Source organism: Carassius gibelio, chromosome A10 (assembly GCF_023724105.1).
Source record: "Carassius gibelio isolate Cgi1373 ecotype wild population from Czech Republic chromosome A10, carGib1.2-hapl.c, whole genome shotgun sequence".
Lineage (NCBI taxonomy): Eukaryota > Metazoa > Chordata > Actinopteri > Cypriniformes > Cyprinidae > Carassius > Carassius gibelio.
The window spans coordinates 8,100,577-8,123,832 of NC_068380.1; the positions used below are offsets into that span (position 1 = coordinate 8,100,577).

At 36.9% G+C, this 23,256-nt stretch overlaps 2 protein-coding genes across 2 annotated transcripts; both read left to right on the forward strand.

Annotated features, from left to right (window-relative positions):
* The first annotated feature begins 495 nt into the window (after positions 1-495).
* On the forward strand, positions 496-4,029 carry LOC128021043 (nonsense-mediated mRNA decay factor SMG8). Its single transcript, XM_052607918.1, has 4 exons — positions 496-2,069; positions 2,197-2,342; positions 2,434-3,303; positions 3,414-4,029. The coding sequence occupies exons 1-4, from the start codon at positions 545-547 to the stop codon at positions 3,624-3,626; spliced, it is 2,754 nt and encodes a 917-aa protein (XP_052463878.1). The 5' UTR covers positions 496-544; the 3' UTR covers positions 3,627-4,029.
* Positions 4,030-4,165: 136 nt separating this feature from the next.
* On the forward strand, positions 4,166-18,940 carry LOC128021044 (protein yippee-like 1). The gene is made up of 5 exons (XM_052607919.1): positions 4,166-4,692; positions 8,460-8,650; positions 15,824-15,867; positions 15,942-16,050; positions 17,386-18,940. Exons 2-5 carry the CDS (start codon positions 8,543-8,545, stop codon positions 17,473-17,475), a joined length of 351 nt encoding a protein of 116 aa, XP_052463879.1. The 5' UTR covers positions 4,166-4,692; positions 8,460-8,542; the 3' UTR covers positions 17,476-18,940.
* The last annotated feature ends 4,316 nt before the right edge of the window (positions 18,941-23,256 follow it).

The following is a 23,256-nucleotide window of genomic DNA, read 5'->3' on the forward strand; positions in this document are numbered from 1 at the left end:
GATGAAGACAAAAATGTTAGGTTTCTGGCTTGGTATTTCAAATTTGGCTTCATATACATTCATAACTTCAGTTTAAACTGGCAGCACTTCTCCTTTTCCTTTTATATTTTATCTAATATAATTTTTACTATTATTTGCATTATATTATAGCATTCACCGATATTTGGAATTGGCATTTATTCCTATTGTGTTTTCAGCCTAATTTTAGATGAAGTAATTTTATGTGCATATATATTTCGATTTAGCTTTTAGTAATTTTAATATTTCAGCCTAATCTTAGTTTTCTGCCAGGGTAACAAATCAATCATCTAATAATCATATTTTAATTACCGAAAAGGTTTTTTTTTATTTATAGTTTTTGGTTTGGAGAACAATAAAAACACCGCAGACTTATAAGACCATTCCTATTTACATAAAAAAAAAAAAAATTCCTATGCACTTTGTCCGGACATTAACTTACAGATTAATGTATCCACCCGGACTCTTTGGCGCTCACAGAAATGCGTCCATCAAAGCCCCGCCCATTTGTTTCTGTCCAGCAAAGATGGCGATGCCCATGAATATCGGTGCACTGCTACAGTCAGAAATAATCGAAGACACCGTGGACAAAGATGAGGGTGTTTGCGTATTGGGCATATTTGGGAAAAGCGCAATGCAACCGGGATCAGCCAAAGACTCTATCATAAACACCTTAGCAGATAAACACGTCTTCTCTCTCTTTGGGAACGACGACACTGACGGTCCGGTTGGGGGAACATCGATTCATGCGTATTATAATCAGGAGAATCGCGTGCTGTATCTAGTACTAACATCTGTTTTTGACAACCGCCAACTTATTCGCGCGTGCGAATCATTGACGGCGGGTTTGGGTCACGCAGAAGCGCATGAGTTTTGGAAAGCAGCAGAGAAGGATCACTGTTTACAGCTGCTGTATCTCTTCTCGCTGTGCCATGTTCTTTTGCTGGTTCATCCCACATGTTCGTTCGACGTCACGTACGATAGAATGTTCCGCGCTTTGGACGCGCTACGTCAGAAAGCGCTTCCACTGCTGCGCGCTGCGATTAAAGATTCGCCAGTGTCTAAAGAATGGAAGTTAAACTGTCGGCCGTGCCCTCCACGTCTGCTGTTCGTGTTCCAGATGAACGGAGCGCTCAGAGTGGGCTCCTCTGGCACGGGTGGGAATGGGACTGATGGCTCTGGAGGGGAAAAACCCAAGAAACACTCCCCTAGAAGGCGGCTGCAGCATGCTCTGGAAGATCAGATATATAGGATATTCAGGAAAAGTCGTGTATTGACCAACCAGAGTAATAATTGTCTCTTTACAGTGCCTGCTAACCAAGCTTTTGTATATGTAGTGCCAGGACCAGATGAGGACCCCATCGGCTCTCTTCTGGGGCACCTGCGGTCCAACTGCGTTCTGCGAGAAAGTGAAGGCGGCACGCCTGTGCCCAGGCAAAGGCGGTACCAACAGATGAGGTACTCCAATAGACAGCCCTCTTTCAATGTAGAAAGCAGTCTTTCCTCGGGAGGGCAGCTGGTGGACTGCACTTTAAAAGAGTTCCTTTGGCAGCACATCGAACTCGTATTGACCAAGAAAGGGTTTGATGACAGTGTAGGTCGCAATCCGCAGCCATCACACTTCGAGTTGCCTACTTATTCCAAATGGGTGCATGTGGCGCACAGACTTTATCAAGTCATGATAGAGAACGGTGAGGATGACGCAGCCGAGATTTCCCTCAAGGTGCAGGGTCAGCTCAAAGTGCTAGAGGGGTTCCTTGATGCAGATGCGAAATTCTCTGAAAACCGGTGTCAGAAAGCCTTGCCACTGGCTCACAGTGCGTACCAGTCAAACCTTCCCCATAATTACACCACCACAGTGCACAAGAATCAGCTGGTGCAGGCGCTGCGAGTGTACAGCCAGCACGCGAGGGGAGTCGCCTTTCAAAGATACGCCTTACAGCTCCACGAGGATTGCTACAAGTTCTGGAGTAACGGGCATCAGCTCTGCGAGGAGCGCAGCCTTACGGATCAGCACTGCGTGCATAAGTTTCATCTGCTGCCAAAGCAAGGTAAAGATCCGTGTTTTATAAGATCTATACAGATCGTTTTTTTCTATGTGAAGAGTAATTGTTTCCATGGTATATTGACGAAAATGTACTTCTTTCTAACTTAAATCTATTTTTCTTCACATTGCAGGAGAGAAGCCAGAAATGGACCATAACCCGCCGGTTCTATACCACAACAGCAGGGGACGCTCTACAAGCTCCTGTAACTGTGGTAGGAAGCAGTCTCCAAGAGAAGATCCGTTTGACATCCAGGCTGCCAATTATGACTTCTATCAAGTCAGTAGCTAGAAGGTTTTTTTTTCCCACTGTAAATATTCACTACACAAGCTTTAAATCTGTTCTTTGTCATTCTGTCTTTCATTCTCAGGGGCTTGAAGAGAAATGCTGTGGAAAGTTGGACAGGATCAATTTCCCAGTGTTCCAAGCCAGCACACCCGACCCTGCTCCTGCCATTGATGAGGTGCCCAGACCTGGAGAGCTTCCTCCACCAGGGGAAGCTGATCGTCTAAAGGAGAAAGAGACTAGCACTCACACGCCTGGTGATAGCACAAGTTTGAGTCTCGCTCTTAGCTTTGGCCAGTCAACTGACAGCCTTGGAACATATGCTGATGGAGCAGAAGGACAAGAGAAGAGGCCAAGCTTGGTGGACAGACAGCCCTCCACAGTGGAGTATCTCCCCGGGATGCTTCATTCTGGATGCCCGAAGGGACTGTTGCCCAAGTTCTCAAGTTGGTCTCTTGTTAAACTTGGTCCAGCTAAGGCCTACAACAGCCTCACTGGTTTAGAGCAACCTGGATTCCTCCCAGGCTCTGCTTTCCTCTTACCCTGGGATGTTGTCATTCGAAGCCGATCAGAGGAAGATGTAGGATCGCTTGAGCCTCTGGACGGAGGACCAGCCTCTTGGCCGGCACCGAATAAAGCATACGCTGGAAAGCGAGGCAGCGCTGGAGGAATCGGACGGCCGCGAAGACGTGATGATGTAGCTCGTGCTTTTGTTGGTTTTGAGTATGAGGACAGCAGAGGGCGCCGCTTCCTTAGTTCTGGCCCGGATAAAGTAGTCAAAGTGCTTGGGCAAGGTGGACCAAAGGAGCCAGCAACTAGATGCTTGAATTCTGATATGCCTTTATACATTCACTCTCCAGCTCAAGGACGAGGGGTCAAGCCACACTATGCTCAGCTGGCTCGCCTTTTTGTTGTCATCCCTGATGCTCCTCTTGAGATTGTCTTAAACCCACAGGTATAATATGTAAAAAAATGCAACATCAGTCAATTGTAATCTGATTAAATGATTGCTACCCACATTTTGTCCATTAAAGTTGACTGTTTTGTCATTTTATTCTCTACTAGGTCCAGCCAGGTCCCCCTCCCTGTCCTATCTTCCATCCAGAGCAGCCTGAGGTGGTGTTGCCCCCTGATGGACTCTGGGTGTTACGCTTCCCTTATGCCTACGTGACAGATCGTGGACCATGCTACCCTCCGAAGGAGAACCAGCCACTGGCAAACTTCAGGGTGCTGAGAGGCATTCTGCGTGCCAACACGACTAGTTCAACTCCACAGTAACAAAAAACACCCTGCACTTGAAAGCACTGTTAATATATCTGTAGGACAAGGACATTAAGCATATTAAGCATCATTTTTGTGTCACCATGCTCGTTTTCATTTTTTGTGCCCGTTCTTTTTTAACCAAGTTCTAGAAATAATTGTGGCTGTAAATACAAGCTATCAAATTAAGGAATGTTGTGTTTATGGTAAATAAATAGTTGTGTTTATGGTAAATAAATACCTGCATTGAGAAAAAAAAACCTGGCAGTGAATAATGTCATTATAAAACTATATTTTAAACTTAATTTACGCTTTAATGTGTACGCAAAAGTGTCCACTGTAGATTTTTGGTTTGCTGTTGACTTTTTGAAGTTGATGTTATAAATTATTTTAGTTGAGTAAAAAAAATTTGACCTCATGCTTAAACACTTTTTTTTTTTTTTCTTTATTTTAAAGAAAGGTTGTAAAAAAATAACAATTTATTATTTTTATGGTTTTAGATATCAGTCTATTACAGTTTGTCTTTATGATTTTTACATAAAATAGCTCTTAAAAACGACACAGAGAGGCGCTATTTAGTAATTATGAAATACTAATGATTACTTTGACATTCTCAAGTGAGAAAAATACAGAGTGACAACTAATATTTTATAGGTATTTCATATTTTCAAAATTTAAAGTCATTTAAGACTTGCTTTCCCTTTTAGTTTTTATTACTTATCCAACTAGAACATCACAAAGATAAAACATTGTCTTTTTTTATGTTTTTTGCCTGCATATCCTCAGCGCTCGCTCATTGGTTCCTCCACTTTTTAAGTTGGCCTATTAGCTTTTTGTTGCTAGGCCGTTTTGTCTCATCTATTTGCTGGCCTGGCTGTCAATCAAATTATTGGGAGCTTGTATGGCGAGGCCAGATGCGCAACTGGGCTGTATTATTTACAGAGCGCTGCTCTCTAGGAGCGTGGCTGCTGAAGATACCTACAAACTTTGTTTTTGTGAGGAATGATCGCCTGCTCTTTTGCATCAAGTTGCAGTTTTAAAGAGGCAGACGGCTTGACCCAGCGCGATACCTTTCCATTCTAAGGTAAGTTCAGTTATAATACTTTTAGTGCAACCTTTTATAGGAAGTTTGTCTAATTAAAACATTGCGTTTGTTATTTATTATCTTCCAATATATGACAGCGCACTAAAAATGAACCTGGTAAATTCTGAGAATCTATATTTTAGTAGTAGATTGGATCTCAGTGCCAGTGATAGATGCTAATCTGGATGTTAAACATATATACAGAATGCATCACTGCATAGTTCAAATGTAAACAATTAGAACTGTTCCGAAAGTGTTGCTTTAAATCTAGACTATGATATAATTATATGCCACTAACACTCTACCAGCAAATGTTGGTACATTAAGAGAGGAAAGAAAGAAAAAAATCTGTTCTGAGCACAAGTTGTATGTTGTCAGTTTTTTTTTTAAAGGAATTTAACTTTGATTCTTTCTTTTTTCTTTTTTTAAAGGCAAAAGTGCATTTATATTTCGCAAATTAAAGCAATCTTTTTTTATTTTCAAATACATGTTTTTTGCATGAAAAAGCATGAAAATGGCTTACAAAATAGTGAGAGGGCTTTCATGCTACTCATATTGCATAATAAACTATTTAATTAACATTTACATTGCAAGCGGCTCCACAAGATCATTGGTTATTGTGCATTTTATGTTATTCAGCACTTGCACAAATACACTTACATTATTGCTTATTTTTATGAAACATGCTATGCATAAGCAAGTGTTCTCAGAGGGCTTAAGATCACTTAAATTAAAGTGTGGCTATTTCATATTTTGCTCTATTTATATTGTGTTCTGTTTGTTATCAAAAAGTTAGCTAGTGACACAGGCTTGTTGTCATTTTCTGACTTGGTTTAGCTGTTAGTGTTTTCAAGGATGTGATTGACAGAAGTGCTGAGCTGGTGCTGCCATCTGCACTCTCAGTCTGGTGGCATCTACTATGGCCTACAAAGAAGCTGGTTCACTGACACCCACACATACTTGTCTGACCTGGATCCATCGTCTCTCCATCTGACCCACTCCGTTTCCAACACCGTTGCCTTAAGTAGCTTTGCCCATCCATGGGTATTTATATCACAGCATATGTGTGTACGCAGCAGGGGCTGTTTAATTTGTGCTGACAGATTTCAAAGGACGGCAAAAAAATTCTAACATGGGAGCTGCCTGCTGTGTATTATGTGAGGGACTGGGGGGAACGAGGGGGGATTCACCACCTGTCCGGGGTTCCTTGTCTGTTTAAATGCCCTATTGCTACTTCCAGCTTGAAGCACCCATTCACTGCAGAGGATCCATTACTGAACAAGTGATGTATTGTAAATCTGTTTCGATGAAGAAACAAACATTTTGGAATTGGTTTACATTTCGGATGACTTCAGCGTGAACTATTCCTTTAAGGGAAATGCATTTCTCCTGATATCCGGCCATAATTGCAGTCTTGGTTTTGTTACTGCAGTCTGTATTAGATTTGTTCGTCAAGTCGTCCACTGTGAGGTCAGAAGAAGGAAGACCAGCCATGTTTGGACATGAGATGAATGAGATCTCTTCATTATGTGTGTGTTTGGTCTGCTCCAGACTAATTTGAAATGGTAAACACACAAAGGAGACAGAGACAAATTGGGCCCACTTTCTGTGATTATGGCTTCAGTAATTATACTGGCGGCAACCGTTTATCTTCATCTCATCTGTCGAGATCCAAATGAATTACAACCTCTGCATCTTCCATAAATGTCCCGCATAATTGTTTTACCTTTAATTAGCCTTATACCAATTACGTATCCGTCCTTTGTCAATCCTGTGTAGTTGTGTTTGAAATTGCATGAGGAAATGATGTTGAAAATAATGCTGCTCTATCATTTGGCCAAATTCTACTGCATTTCTAATGTCAGAGTGAACACAATGGTGCTTAATTATGCCAAGGAGAGTCCAATTTCAAGCCTCACGCTGGTGACTAGAACACTCTCCGGCTGTATTTTTGTACGGCCTGTTTGATCGCATCCGTGCCAAAGCAAATATAATCACAGAATCACAAATAGCTTCCCAGGATACCTTACTTGTTACAGCCTTTGAGTTTTCTAATTCAATTTGCTAAGTCACTGAGTTCAGGTGATATCTGAAAAAGGATCCATGTGGTTTTATTTGTATGCCTACACTTTACAGTAAGATTTTTGTTTATCCATTAGTTAACATCAACTAACTACGATTAAAAAGTGCTGTAGAAGTATTGATTATTGTTAGGTTATAATAACTAATGCAGTATTAATGAATGAAAACACCTTTTTCCATTGTAGGATACCATTTGTATTCTACAATGGGGGGGGGGTTTGCTGACCTTGCTGAGTCACAACCGCCAACGAATGCTTTTGTTTATGTGATAATTAAGTTGGTTTGCAGAAATGTGGTTGGAATTCAAATATCTCCTGATGTCACTCATCAGTCTCTTTTTCGATCTCACGAATACCTGTCCACGCTTCTCGGTAATTAAATGAGATGCCTGCGGATTCTTTTAGTAATTAGTTATGCCTTAATTCTCGTCCAAAGCTGCTGCCTCAACAGGTGAAAAGCTGCCAGCGTGCCACAATGATGTAAAAAAGGGCACTCAATAAGTCAGAGTGCAAACTTATTAATTGAATTCAGAAAATCACAACAAACTTGTCCTCATGTCATTCCAAACCTGTATGATTGAAAATGAGATTTTTAGAATAATGTTCATACTGTCTTTTCCATAAAATGAAAGCTAATAGGATGACCAGAGGCTATTAATCTAAAAAAAAAAAAAAAAGCACAACGAATCACCATAAAAGTAGTTAATTTGACCTAAATTATAAGATTGTAGCACAGCAATATAGGGAAAATATGAATAAAAGTGTATGATGATCTAAAGTGTGGTCTCGTTTTCACAGAAATGAAATTATGCCTTGAAATATAATGCATGAACTGCTCAGAATTTTGTCTATATGGATTTGTTTTATAATCTAACCACATTTTATTAGGGATGAATCCATCAAGCTTCAGCTTTGGTTGTCTAGCTGGCTCTGTGTTTGAGCCCACATCATTGGCAGGTATCCAGTTCTCTGCATTAAACAGCCGCCTGTCATACAGCACACCCCTCTTCTAACCCGAGGGCAGGATGAACGCAGTACCAGTTAGCTGTCAGAAACCACTCACAGCTCACAGATTCATGCCTGCTTGCTTGCATTTGCAGCGTGTTCTTGTGAATGACGTCTGCTGTGTTCTTGTGTCTCGCTGACGTACACTCCGTTTTCAACATCATTTCACATCAATCTGCGTCATTCATGACACCAAAATGTATGAATACACTATATGATTTTTTTCATATTTAATATTTAATCAAATTTTAATATTAAATCTAATTTATTCTTCCTTTATATCTTCATACATTCTTTAACATAGCTACAACATGTCAAGCTTGTTTTGTAAAAGAAAAAAAAAAATCATGACTGTTTTCTCTCTTTGGTACTTAAGGGTTAAACTGGCTGTTTTTGAATCTGCGTTTTAAAGACTATAATGTGTGAATTCAATATGTCGTGTTTTGATATGTAAATGCATGCGGTTATATGTTAATATTCTTATGGTAGTGGTGTCATGCATATGATGATTTCTGAATTACATACACTGCTGATCAAAAGTTTTTGTACCGATAACATTTATTTGATAAGAAGTATGGTAAAAACATTCATGCTGTGAAATATTATTACAATTCAGAAGAAGTGACCAAGGTTTTTTTTTTAAGTTATCTTCTTAAATAAGTGTGTGTGTGTTCCGCACAGGTGTACTCTCATCTGTCCTGAAGCTTCACCACGGCCCTCACCCTTCTGCTCCACCCCACGCCGTCTCTCCAGCCACGGTCGCCATGACGCGCTCCAAAACCTTTCAGGCCTACCTGCCCAACTGTCATCGCACCTACAGTTGCATTCACTGCCGAGCGCACCTGGCCAACCATGATGAGCTCATCTCAAAGGTGAGCCACTGCATAATATTTAACGCAGCTGAAACGAGTCTGTGAGAGATTGAATTTTACAATTGCATGCACTATATAAAGGTTCTAGTAATTTTCGAAACTGTTTTATGGATTTTGGTCAATTGAAAGTCTTTTGTAAGATGTTTTGTCAGCTGTACAATCTATTTTAATGGACTTCTTGTTAAAGGGTTATGGAACACTATATGAACACAGGGATTTTCATATTTGACTGTTTCAGTTGAAACTGAATGTATCTGTAAAATGAGCTTAAAGGTGCTGTATGTAAGATTTTAACTCTACTAAAGCATAAAAATACCATAATATGTTTGCAGATATTTAAGAAACATGCGAAGTTAAAATATTTGTTTATCTGAAAAACAATGGTACAGTCAGTTATTCTCCTTTGAAAATGTGCGTCCCGGGCCAGAATGTCTGTCTTTGTTTTGGTTTGTGAAACCCACCCGCTGCCAGTTTACCCAATTGTATTACAGCACCCCGGGTTGCCAGATTGCTGGAAAACACAGCATATTTAATTTCATTCATCATCAAGTGCGTTGTCAGTCTGGCTACCTGTGTGTGCGTAAAGTCTGAGTAGGAGGGGCTGGGTGAAAAAACCCCTCTCCAATATTTAGAATTTGGACTGCAATAACTAGTTCAACAACTCTGTGTCAATCCTAAATGCATCACCTTTAAGTGTATAATCATTCTTCAATCATATTTTTATGTATATTACATTTGATGTATGTATTTTATATACAGTTCAAGTTTTTTTTTAGTTTTTTTTTTTGAAATGAATACTTTTATTCAGTAAGGTCTCACTAAATTGATCTAAAGTGACAGTAAAACCATTTTTAATGTTTCAAAAGATTTGTATTTCAAGTAAGGTCAATCTGCCGATTCCAAGCCGGTCATTTTTGTTACACATCGACATGTTGTCTGTGTGGAAGTTCTTCACTGTGCATGAAGAAGACACAAAATTTGCAATTTGTAATATGTGTAGGGCCAAATTAAAAAGTGGGGAGCCTCAGGGCTCGATTAATGCTTCCCTGGAACAAGTAGTTTTCTATATAAATCGTCACAGCAGAGCTATTGTGTTTCTCCCAGCAACATAGTGTTTTGTTAATAAATGAATTCCTGTTTTTGAACGGATCGAGTCATTGATTCAGTAACCTATTCATAAAGATGTGCGCTGTCTTTGAAACCACATACTTCCCTACTATAAAGTAGGCAAATAGGGGAACGAATAAGTATTTCCGAATCCTTAGTATTCATAGTAGAGTAGGTGAGAATTACCTGCGTAGTGTACTATTTCTCATAAGATTCGGACATGCGTATACTTAAGTTGCATTCGAATACGCCTACTTACCTACTCTATAGTAGAAGAAAAGAGTATGTGAAAAGAGTATCAAGTCCGAAACCTCAGTATTCATAAAAGAGTAGGCTAGAAATCCATGGATGTCCTACTGCTTCAGCCCAGATTCTGAAGTGCTCGTCCGATGGACACTTTTCTATCCCAGTAGGCCAAAGGAGAGGATACTTCAAAATCGCGAAGGATTAAGAACAGCGATGCGGGTGTTTTCAAATGTGAGTATAAAAAACCAAAAACACCTTATACATCTTAAAGACCCCTACTTAATGTCTATTTAACATGTTAATGTTTGATAAGAATTGCAGATGAGTACATCTAATAGTCATGAAAAAATGCAATTATGTACTAGAATTCACTGTTGTCAACACTGCTTTAGCTGAATGTAAGTGATGTAAATAACCATAAGTATTTAAACATGAGTTATATATTTCATTTGTCTGAGGAGTCCACAGCAGCATCCTGGAAATGGTCTAGTGCCATGGATGAGACGCTCCATCACTCCACCTGCCCTTGATACCTCATCTGGACCAGATGTTGCTGTGGCCTCTTCATCCTCAGTGAGCCCAGAGCCAGCGAGAGCATCTAAAGAAAGACCAAAAGACAGGGGATGTGATTTTGGTCAGGTTTCTAAGCCCAAATTTCAGAAGCTTCAAACATATCATAAAAAAATGTCATGAAGCTTCTGAAAGTCGTGCTCCATAGACTGATACTGTATAAACAGAAACCAGCAACCACCAGGACAAACCTGACCAAAATCACATTTTGTGTTCAGAAAAAAAAACTAAAGGGATTGAACAGCGTGGAGGCGAGTAAATAATGACGGAATATGTATGTTTGGGTGAACTAACCCTTTAAAATTGTATGAAATATATTTATGCATTTGTAAGGTCCATGCACTAGGTCCAAGGATGAAGTTTTCCTGCATGTTTGTTTTTTTCAGCACGTAGTGTTATTCATTTTAGGTTAAACTCAAATCTGACTGCATTTTATTATGACCTCGAATTTAGGTTGGAATGCAAATTGGTTGTACGTCTGTTTCTAATTAGTAGGCCTATTCTTCTGACATTTGATTATTCTAGTTAAACTCTTTATTTTATATTAACTTGTTTATTCGGGTGCTCATGTCGCTAACCAGGATTCAACTCAATCTACTAGAGTCAATAATACAGAGTAAAACAGAATAAAATCAAATGTAACAATTTATTATCAGTCAGGTCAATATGTATTCTTTAAATTACATATCCAATTCAAACATATCAAATTATGTCAGTACAAAACATCAAATTCTCAAAGATGCGTCTAAAAGTAAAATATGCATACCTGACCTTAGAAGAAACACAGTATGAAGTGAAGAGACACACAACACACTACGGGCTTTCTGGCTTCAGAATCGCCCTGATCCTTTTGCTTCAATCCTTTAGAAACAACACCAAGATAAAACATCCCCCAAATGGAAGCAAGAACAAATATTGGAATTTGCATTAAGTCAGGTCCCAGACCAGGGTAGTTTACACCTCAAAGGGAACAGAAGGTAATTTACATGGAAGATCCTGGAAAAGGGCACTCCCATTACAGTAGGCAAAATATATCTTAATTCTTATTATCTGTATTATATTTTAGTCTACTTTCGTAAGATTGAGACCATTGTACCAGTTGCACGGAGACATTTCAAATGATTCCAGGCATGACTGTTAGTTCACTTGCATTGACATTTTCATGTAATCATTTTGATTTTGTTCCCGGGTCGCTAGATTTTGCACTTTCACACTGCCAGTGATGACCCGGGATATGTGCGTGCTTTCACACACAACCCGTAAAGATCCCGTAATGACACGTGACATCAGCGCATGACGTGTAATGTACGATTCGACAACGCTAGGCACGTTATACTGTCATTGAAGCAAGCAGACGATCTCTGCGTCAGAGCGGAAAGTGAGAAACTAACTGATCTCTGCTTCATTACAGTTTGCACATATGTTTTCGTCGCGAACGTTGATCTTCCTTCAAAACAGCCGGTAAAACAGTCGCGCAATAACATCATCACTTCGACACGGCATTAGATCTGGCTTTTGTTCACACAGCGCTCGTCCCGGGTTGAACCCGGTAATGTTACTAGGTCCCCGACCTGGGTTCAATGCCGGAATCAATCCTGGGACGTGGTTGCTTTCACAGAGAAGGCAACCCGGCAATGTTCCGGCAATATGCCGGGTCCGACGTGCAGTGTGAAAGGGGCTCTGCACTCTGTGGGGTGTCTCGAATATGCCCGTGTATGTTTGTATTGTCTATTTCTCGGGAGATCAAAGTTTTTCAGGTCCTTTTATCCTCACACATTTATATTATAGTAGTACCTTGAAGAAATAAACTTTAAGAAAATACATATAAGCAACTTTATTGAGCGTTTGTGCAAAATCACATTTACATTTATTTACATTTACATTTCTGCATTTGGCAGACACTTTTATCCGAAAGCGACTTACTGTGCTCTTTTTACAGGGACCCCCAGTTCCCTTGGAGCAACCTGGAGTAAAGACCCTTGCTCAAGGACACACTGGTGGTGGTGGCTGCAGAGATCTGTACCCCAAATTAATCATAAATTGTATATTGGTTCAGTCACCAAGGGGGAATATTGAATTTGGTGGAGCCGCACCAGTTGCACGGCCATGGACACATCTTCACATGCCTTCACATAAAAAGGACACAATTTCAATTAAACCTTCTTCATATCCATTTACAGAACTGTAAATACTTAATGAGTGCTGTTTGTGACACAGCAATGCAACCGTACCTATTACGCTCAATACTGTATATATGAATGCATGGGACAGTGTTCAGCATAACCAATCTTCATATTTTCAGCACATTGTGTAGGTTAATCTGCAACTGATTTGGAAAGTAAATTATGCATAGAAAAAAACTTAAAGACACTTTTCTAAATGTGGACTTTAAGCTCAGGCTCTTTCCAAACTTCCTTCCAGACACCGCTGGCATTAGGGTGTATTGTCAGTTTATGATGATCTCATTTGCATTAGATTTTATATAACTGATGTCAGTTAAAAACAAATAATCTTGATTTATTTGTTGAATCTAGGATAAGGTCTACCTTATTACACCTTCAGGAAACTTCAGTTTATATTTCCATAAGATTTAGTCCTCACTTTAGACTCACTTGCATCTATCAATCTTTGGCACTTTATCCATTCAGTGTACCCATTTAGTAACTGTTAGTTCTCTTGTCTGTCTTTTTGTTAATAAAACTATTTTTATTACACTTGTCTTCCTTGTGTTGATAATACAGTAAGAGGCTCTACAAGTTAACAATTTCTCTCGAATCCTTTAAAATGGTAAGACTACAACTAATCCTCAGTTATTCAATCTTTCATCATTGTTCTTTATTGTCAAGGTGAAATTACTTGGCTGGTTAAAATAGTGTGACAAAACTTAATATTTAAGCCCTAAGCCATTATACTGGTGATGCTTCTTAGATCTAAAACCACTACATTTAGTGGAGGCCCATTTGAGGCTATTTAAGATTGAAATCACAACAATTATTATTATTGCAGGACATATAATTACATAAATGCATTCATTGCAGCTTGTTTCCTGCAGTATCAAAGAAACACTTGCATGCCCGAGACGCATTTCAAAAATGGCCCCTGAGTGGAATGACTTGTCTTAAAGGGATTTTGATAAAAACTGAGTTTATGACTTCATTAGTGAAACCATATAAATCCAAATTAATTGTACAACTTGTGCACCGACTGCTCCAATGGCACACTTTTAAGACACCATACAGTATGTGGCCTTTTTATGAAGTGTGTGCAATGAAGTGCCTGCGTGAAAAATATGTGTCAAGGATTAATTATAACATCTTTAATTCATAATGTAAACTATGTGCAATTGAGATATCTGTGCATGGATTGTGTGTGCGAGCAAAATGTGGGACACTCAGCTTCCTGACGTTCATGCCACACAATCAAGGGAAGCAGGTTATCATTTGAGCTGTTGTGTGCCACAGAAGTAAGAGTAATCACGTCTTTGTAGTAAATGCAAATGTTCCAGGACACCCACATATACCCATAATGCTACACTAAAGTCTGCCCAATGGGTTTTAGTCGTCTGATATCATGATTCTCTCAGACAATGCACTGTGTGTGCTTGCAGATTGTGCAGATTAGAAAAGATTGTCTTTGCTTCATTCATTAGTTGTTCACATACTATGTTTGCAAAATAAAGCCAGTGGTATCCGGGCTGACGAGGCTTACTTGAGTTTAAGGGGGAGCGAGTGCACCTCGGGCGGTTCTGGGGTGGAGTTGAGGTTGAAATTGATAATTAGATTTCAATTCGTTCGAATCCCTCTGAACTAAATAAAGGTCAGAATGGAACATAGTAATTGTAATCACTTGAAAGTAGGTTAATAGAGTTCTGCATAATAGGAGGCTTGTGATTTTGATTTAACTATCAGGTAGTGAAACTTGTTTAAAAAAAAACTTTATCCAGCATTTGGGTAACTTTAAAAATCTCTATAACCTGCCTTCTTTAAAAATGGAAATACCACATTTTCAATTTATTTATAAACATGTTGGCAGCTCTTAAATACAAAAATAATGTATTCAAAAATAAAAGTGTAAACACTAAAAACATGTAAGGAACCATCATTATCATAGCCAAATACATTCAGTGTTTCATGCAAGCCAACCGTAGCAACATATCTGTTTAAGATAATTGAGGCAAGGAAGAATTATATTTAATAATTTTCATTTAAATCATTGAATAAATCATTGAAATTCGATTAAAAATTCAGATTTGCTGTCAAAGAAGAAAAGAAGAAAACATTTTAAAGTATATAAAAATGTTATAATTTATATATTATAAATAAAATATAACATATCACAAAACTACTCTTTAAACTATATTATTATAAAATAAATGCAGCCTTGTGGTCATTGAAACTTATTTCGAAAACATTCAAATATTACCAACTCGCAACATTTGACAGGTAGTGTGTATGATATAATGATATAAATTGATAATAATATTTATATATTTTCCTTACATTTTAAATATATTTTTGAGTTTTTATGTATACGTCTTATTTTTTTTTTTATTTTTTTTTAATGTTACAATTTTTTTATATACTGTTTTCATGTTACTTTGGCAGCTCTTAAATACAAAAATAATTTATTTAAAACTAATAGATTCAAATAAATAGATCCAATGTTTCATGTAAAAATCAATGTGAAATATTTTAGGCAAGGAACAATTATTTTTTATAATTTTCTTTTAAATCATTGAATGAATCATTGTGAATCTGTTAAATCACTGAATCAGAATCGTTAAATCTGAATCTGAAAGAATCATTTAATCCATTTTGAACTGATCGATTGAAAAAGGCACTTTGATCTGATTCCCAGAAAATGAATTAAACAGAGTTTATCATTATGTTCATATGTTTGATGTATTGTTTAGCCATTGTTTTCATGGTTTCAATCAGGTCTTGTAGGTTATTTAGCATTAAGATACACCTTCATCACTATCCAGTATAGCACAACCAAAATTAAACCACCCATATGGCCAAACCGTTTTCAAACACCGGAATTATGACTGCTTATTTCAGTTCACACCTGGGAAATCCTATCCGCCAAGCAGTGAAGGAAAATAGATTTTTCCTAAAGATTACCTGCAGTCACAATACAAGTAAATGAGGTTGAATTACTCTGATTTATATATGTAAAACATGTCAGCCAATTCAGTGTTTATTAGGATGTGGGGGTTTTGAAATCTTTCCTGTTTTATTTCCTTTGCAGTCTTTTCAAGGGAGTCAAGGCAGGGCCTACCTCTTCAACTCAGTGTAAGTCCTCTGGTTTATCTTAGCCATGCAAAACAAAAAAGAAAGAATTTTGACATCATCTTTTTATCAATCAGGGTGAATGTGGGCTGTGGCCCGGCAGAGGAGAGGGTTCTGCTGACCGGTCTTCACGCAGTGGCCGATATCTACTGTGAGAACTGTAAAACCACTCTGGGCTGGAAATACGTACGTTCTGGATCACTATGGACACACACTCTCACTTAAAGACCACTTAGCTCAAAAAAGAGCCATGATCATTCATACGGGACATGCACACACTTACATTTGACAGCTTTCTTCAGCCAGTCAAGATAACACATCCATATCTCACATGCTAGAGACTCTGAGACAGTTCGTCAAGAGAGATACTTTAAGTGGCTTTTCCACACGCTCATGACCTGCTTCCCATGTCACTAATCTACTGCTGACAGTCTTTGAGTATCTTATGCTTTCCAAGAACAAACAGTTTGAATTTTCTTGTTGTAACAGACTGGTTAAAAGTGAAAAGCACTTCAGAAAATCTTGAAATCTTGTCACTTTTGAAAAACTTAAGTGATCTCTCTACTTAAAGTCAGACGGAGAAACCATCAGTTAAAAACAGATTTGAATGCTTTTATTCAGTAAGGCTGCATTAAATAAATTTAGGAAAAAAGCCACACAATGTGAAATATATATATATATATATATATATATATATATATATATAATTCTAGAAAATATTTATTTTTCAAATAAATGCTTTTCAACTATGTTTATCAAACAATCCCGAAAAAAGCCTGTTTCCACAAATTTATTAAGCAACACTGTTTTCAGCACTGATAAGAAATGTTATTAAAAAAAATGTAGCTATACATTGCATTTTAATATATATTAAAAATATAAAAGTTTTTGTAATATTATTGTAATAATATACAGTATTTGTGCTTAAATACATGTTTCAAATACTAAAAAATATATATTTCTGACCACAAACATTTGAACAGTAATGTTTATTATAAAATACAATATTAAAATAAAATAATCTAATATAATATTGTTTTATATTATATTATATTATATACATAATAATTGTGTTATATTTTCCTAACACTTTAAATACAGATCAGTGTTTTTATGTGTAGTTTATTTTTAAAATTGTTTAGTAAAAAGTTGTAGTAAGAGTTTTTGAATCATAAATGAATCATTACAGTTTGATATGACAACCTTAATTCATCTTTCAGTATCATAAAAAATATATTTAAGAAATATGACGTAAATCATGAAGGTCTTCAGGCAGGGTATGCTCTAAGATATAATTTCCTATTATATTTGTTTTTGTCATACCAACAGAATGGCTTCCTGCAGTTTGGTTAAACTACCCTTACACTTGCGAGGTTTACCATTTATTACATATCCAGAAAAGCTTCCCAACAGCTGTCCATTATTTTTGGATCAGCGGATCTTGACTTTGAGGTGACCACAAGCTCGTTCTCTTCACTGTTTCTCTTTTTCTCTCTCCCTCCCTCTTCTTCTTTCCCTCAGGAGTATGCCTTCGAAAACAGTCAGAAATACAAGGAGGGCAAATTCATCATCGAGCTGGCCCACATGATCAAAGACAATGGGTGGGACTGAAAACCCTGATCTACCCACAGCCCATAACGCTGGAAAGAGAAATGCAGCACATGAATAATTAGATTCATTATCTGGCTGTAACTTCCTCCCTTGGAAATCTATCTAGCTGACACACACCTCTAAACCTTGAGGGTGTGAGGTTCATAACAGCAGCGCTACACATTTCCTGTGTGTATGTATGAACAAATGTGTGCCAGCTAAGTGTTTCTATTATGTGTGAGTATTTTCCTATTCGATTCAATTCAAGAGTGTGTGTGTATGTGTGTGTGCAAATCAAGGCACAAAACGACATTTGCTTTACTCTGTGTTGGCCAAGGTCACAGTTTTCTCCCACACTCAGGTTTAACTAATAGCTGGATCCATGGTAATGAAGGGTGAAGGACGAACCCATTTAGCTCATCTGAGGTGAAAACATACTAAAACAGAAGTGTCATCCATTTGTCTTTATTTTTTCATTTTCACTTGCATGTTGTTTATTTATACATGTATTTATTGATCTGTTTATTTGATCTGTTTGTTTTGGGATGTTACGTTTATGGTGAACCGTAGCAATCACACTGGTCTTACTTTGACCTTGTATAGCGGAAGTAGCAATGTACACTTCCTCTCCAGATTGTGATCTCTTTTTGAATGTTATTATGGAGTAAACGAGGCATTCGTATGCCATTTATAGGGCACAGGTCGCGTACATTAGCTAGAGCCAAGTCTTTAGCCCCAGAAACAGCTGAGAAAAGCAGCTGTAAGAAAAAGAACTGAGGCTTTTTCACAACCCGTGATGTTTCCTTCGCTCTTATTAGTTCCCTCCATTAAATCTCAAATCAAGTGATAAACCAGACTCTCACCACGTGTTTTCTGGAAGAAAGTGATTGACAGCTAGTAAATGTGGCTGCTGAGCGAGATTATCCAGATGGGGCTCATAAATAAAAAGCCTTGGCACAACCAAAGACTCTTTCATCACCTACGCTGACCAAACTGAGTTTGATTTATGATTTAAAGGAACACTCCACTTTTCTTTTTTAAATAGGCTCATTTTTTGAGTTTTACAGTTTTTGAATCCATTCAGCCGATATCCGGGTCTGGTGATAACACTTTTAGCTTAGCTTAGCATAGATCATTGAATCTGATTAGACCATTAGCATCTCGCTCAAAACTGACCAAAGAGTTAACCCCGAGTGCAGCAGCCGCAATGATATTACGCAGCTCCTGAAAATAGTCCCACCTATACTTCCAATATTTTCAGGCGCTGCATAATATCATTGCGCCTGCAGCACCCGTGGTACGGCAGTAAAATTCCTTGATTATTAAGCCAGAATGAGAGTATAGTTTCTAGCCATATCAGCCTAGAAAATCACAACTTTTAATTTTCCATCAGAAAAGGAGTGTCACAGGAGTTTCAAGTTTTAAATAGGAAAAATATAGAAACTCTCTGATCATTTTTGAGCGAGATGCTAACGGTCTAATCAGATTAAATTATCTATGCTAAAATAAGCTAAAAGAGCTACCGCCAGACCCGGAGATCAGCTGAATGGATTCAAAAAAAGTAAAACTCAACCAACTCTAGGGGAGTTGGAAAATGAGCCTATTTAAAAAAAAAAAGTGGAGTGTTCCTTTAAAGCCTTGTCATGCTAAGGACAATAACAGTAAGAATAAATATAAAGTTGTAAAAATCATTGTAATTCTATGAGAATAGTAGATTCCACAACTGTAGCAATATCGACAGAGGAACAATATTATTGGAATCATTTTCACAAATTATTATTATTATTTTATTTTTTTGCAGCTGGTGAACAATAAAAACATTGAAAGCCAATCAGAAAGCACTTGAGTTGACGAGCATGAGCATTTAAAGTGACAGACAACATAAATGCAGTCCATGCTTGTAATGAACAGAAATGAGCATTGGCTGCTGTGGACTAATATTTTCATTATTCTTATCGTTTTTGGTGTGAACGGACCATTAGTTGCATCATTGTGTGTCATTTGGTTCAGATGAATTTTCTTGTGTAGAACAAGTCGATTTTCGATTTAGGTGTAATGTCTTATTTTGAGTATGTATTTATGATCAGTTATCACGTATTTTAGCACTCAATCTTACATCAGTGTATTTCTTATTCTGTGGGGATGCTCCACCTATTCCAGCAATTGTTTGATTTTTTTATCATTTTAAAATCTTTTTTTTTTTAAGGACAAAAGTATGTGTGAGATAATTTGGGATCAGTATATTTTAATCTGTTATCAATAAAGCTCTCATAAAATATCTATCTTTTGAATCAATGTAAAAGTCTTAACTGTCATTTCTGATCAATTAGTGCATTAAAAAAGCATTTTGAACAGTAGTGTGCATTTAAATAAGAAACACTGTTATCTTTCATTCCTATTTTTACATTTATGCCTTAAGTAAATTATGGGTTTCTGCAAATATTTAGGATGTGAATTTTGAGAGCAGAGTTTAAATGTTCCCTAAGGCTCTATGCTGAACCTTGCACGCAGTCTCTGGATGCAGTGAGTATGTGAGAGGGCGGCAGAGCCAAGAAACTTTGTTTACAGCAGCAGATAGTGGGCAGCTTCTCATAACCATGATACTAGGAGTAGCCATGTGAGTGACAAACATTGTGTTTTTGAATCCATTGTTTTATTCAAGCTCCCAATGGGAATAAACACCCTGTTACATCGATTACAACAGCTTCACAATATGGAAAGAGACTGCTTTCCATTAAAGAGATACAAAAAAGCAGATTTAATCAAAGGTTTAAAAGCAAATTTATGCAAAAGTTTTTATTCAGATGTTAAGCAATTTTCTCAGGACATTGCACATAAGAAAAACCACATCGTATTGTCATGAATATACAAATTAAACTGTCAGCTGATGTTAGAGAATTCATTATACTCCCGGATATAAAGGCCTATACATACAATTTAAATTAAACATTTCTTTTACATTGAAATTGTCATTATATAACTAAATGTACTATGATACTGTAGTTAGAGGCAGTAAAGCAAATACTACCATGAAGATTAAATACTTTACAATATTATTATCACTGTTTTCACTCCTTTTTTGCAACAGATACAAGACAATGTGGTATGTTTACATTATGGTAATGAAGTATGGAGTTCATTTAAAGCAGTAGCTAATTGTGGGATAGGCTGGAGGTCGTCCTTTATTCCTCTCTCGACCCCTCCTCAAAGCTGCTTGCCTTAATTAGCCACATGATGTATACAAGCTTCTTGCTGGCCAAACCCACTGTTTCTAAAATTAAATGCGATATCCAGAGTGAGTGAGTGTCTCTCTGTTTAATAGATAGAAAGAGAGAGACAGAGATAAATGAGAGACACAGCTCCTCTGTAAAGCAAATATACATTCAAACCCAAAGCAAACCACCAAATAGAGCAATACTCTAAGATTACATTACATTATATATATATATATATATATATATATATATATATATATATATATATATATATATATATATATATATATATATATATATATATATATATATATATATATATATATAATAGAGTCATGCATTTTAAATGTAAAAATATATCCTCAACACTTTTCTAACGTTGATTCATATGATAAAATGTTTCCAATAAGAGTATTTGGATTAGAGATACTGTAATCTCTGCACAGATTTCAGATTATATATGTTTATTCACCCACTGTCCTCTTCTCTGCACAACCAACATGTGTGCATGTGTGTGATGCTGTGTGTGCTATATCTGACCTGTGTACAAACACAGCTCAGTGTTTCCTGCTGCAGTATGATCAAGCCTCTCTGCTATAGATAAAGAGATCACCAGTGAATTTGCCTGTGAATCTCGTTGACTATTTATGCAAATTTAAAAAGAACTGTTACACAATGAATAAGAAGCTGTTTGAAATTTTAATGGAATGGATTATTCCATTTTCTCAATATTTGTTCAAAACAGCGAATGACAAAAACACCCTCTTTTAAACAGTTCAGACCATTTCATACTACAATTTTGAGATAATGCAAAAGTGTCAACATGGGAACACTGTATAAAATCTAAACCTGGCTGTGACCCTTTTATTGTCAGTTGGCATGTGTTTTATTAGTGGGGATACATACAGGGCTCCCAAATAATGCTTTTGGACACTTGCTTGGTCATTTATTTTAATGAAAGATTGCACATTTCAAGCAAAACTTATCACAAATGGAATTACTGATCAAATTTTGAAAAAAAATTATTTGGACACTTTGTGGCCTTCAGATGTTAGTGTAACATCTCAAAGAGAGAGAGAGCTAACAATATAAAGTAGTTATTGATTGTTTTGTGTATTATATTTATTATGTTTTACATCATAAATATATACATTAGAAACATTACATAAATATATAATTTATAAATGTTTTGAATAATAGATCACATATATATATATATATTTATTAATTTATTTATTTAAACATCATATTATTTTATATCATCATTTATTGTTCTATATATTTTATCTTATCATTATTTAAGATGGGGAAAACATATTTGAGTTGTCATATTTGATTTTATATATATATATATATATATATATATATATCAGAAAAAAATGCATGAAGCAATGCATTCACATTATTTCTATAATAATATAAATAAATATAGATATTATAAAATATCATTATTTATTCAATCACATTATAAATAAGGTCAAGAGAGTACACTATTGAAAGTCAGCCAAGCCAGGTTAAAACCATTAGACAAACAGAAGGTCTGCACCATCTGCACTGAGCTCATAACAGAATAAGGCCAATGGAGAGAATTGAGGGGGTGCAATAGATTCAGACCCTCCTCCTGGCAAACAGCCACACACGCACTGTCCGAAATAAACAGCTGAAGCATGCTGAATGGAAATGAGCTTTTTAGGCTCTGGGTAACACACCTGCCCTTTTAAAATGTTGGAGCAGCTGGGATACCACCGTGCTGCTTATCCAAATGCTAAGCTGATATCATCAACTGGCCACCTGCGGCGCAGACATTACCCATGCACTTTTTAATCTACCATAGCAACAAGGTGCCAAACATCGAGAAAGGACATTGTAAATGAAGATGCTGCCAGGTACATCACATTTCCAGGCCGTCTGAGAGAATCTAATCAGGATTTTTAAACACATTTGGAGTTTAGATAGTAAAATGTGTGGGGTTTGTTACTATTTAAACATATAAGTTGTTTAAGAATCTCATACTCATGTTAAAGATAAACATTAATTAGGCATTGTCTAAAGTGGAAAAGTTAATGTTACTACTCTTTCAAAAAGTAGGTAAAATAGTGCAGTGATGTTATTGAAGATAACTATGCAATGATATTTACATGACACTCCAGGGTAAAAGAATATCATTGTATTTCTATGGTACATGTCCAAAAATTTTACATTTTGTGGTGAACGGAACATACCCAACACACTGTGGTTAGCACACATTAGCTCATCTCATGCAGTTTAACTGCACCACAGTCTGAAGTGCCATTCATTAATGCATTAAACTGTGAATGTCTAAGGAAATGTTTCGTTTATATGTTTAACTGAATTTGTTAATGCAACCAATTATCCCATTGAATTGAATGGTTTAGTTTACAGGGAAATTGTCAAGTTTTACAACACAATATGTGTAAGCTTCCAACGTGTCAACTTTTTTAAATCATGATTATTATTATTATTCATGTTTTTCTATACTTGCACTGTTCTAGCTTGTACTATTCTGGTTGATGTTTAAAACTTTGTATTGCTAGATCTTCTCATGTTGTTGCCGCCTTAAGGTGAC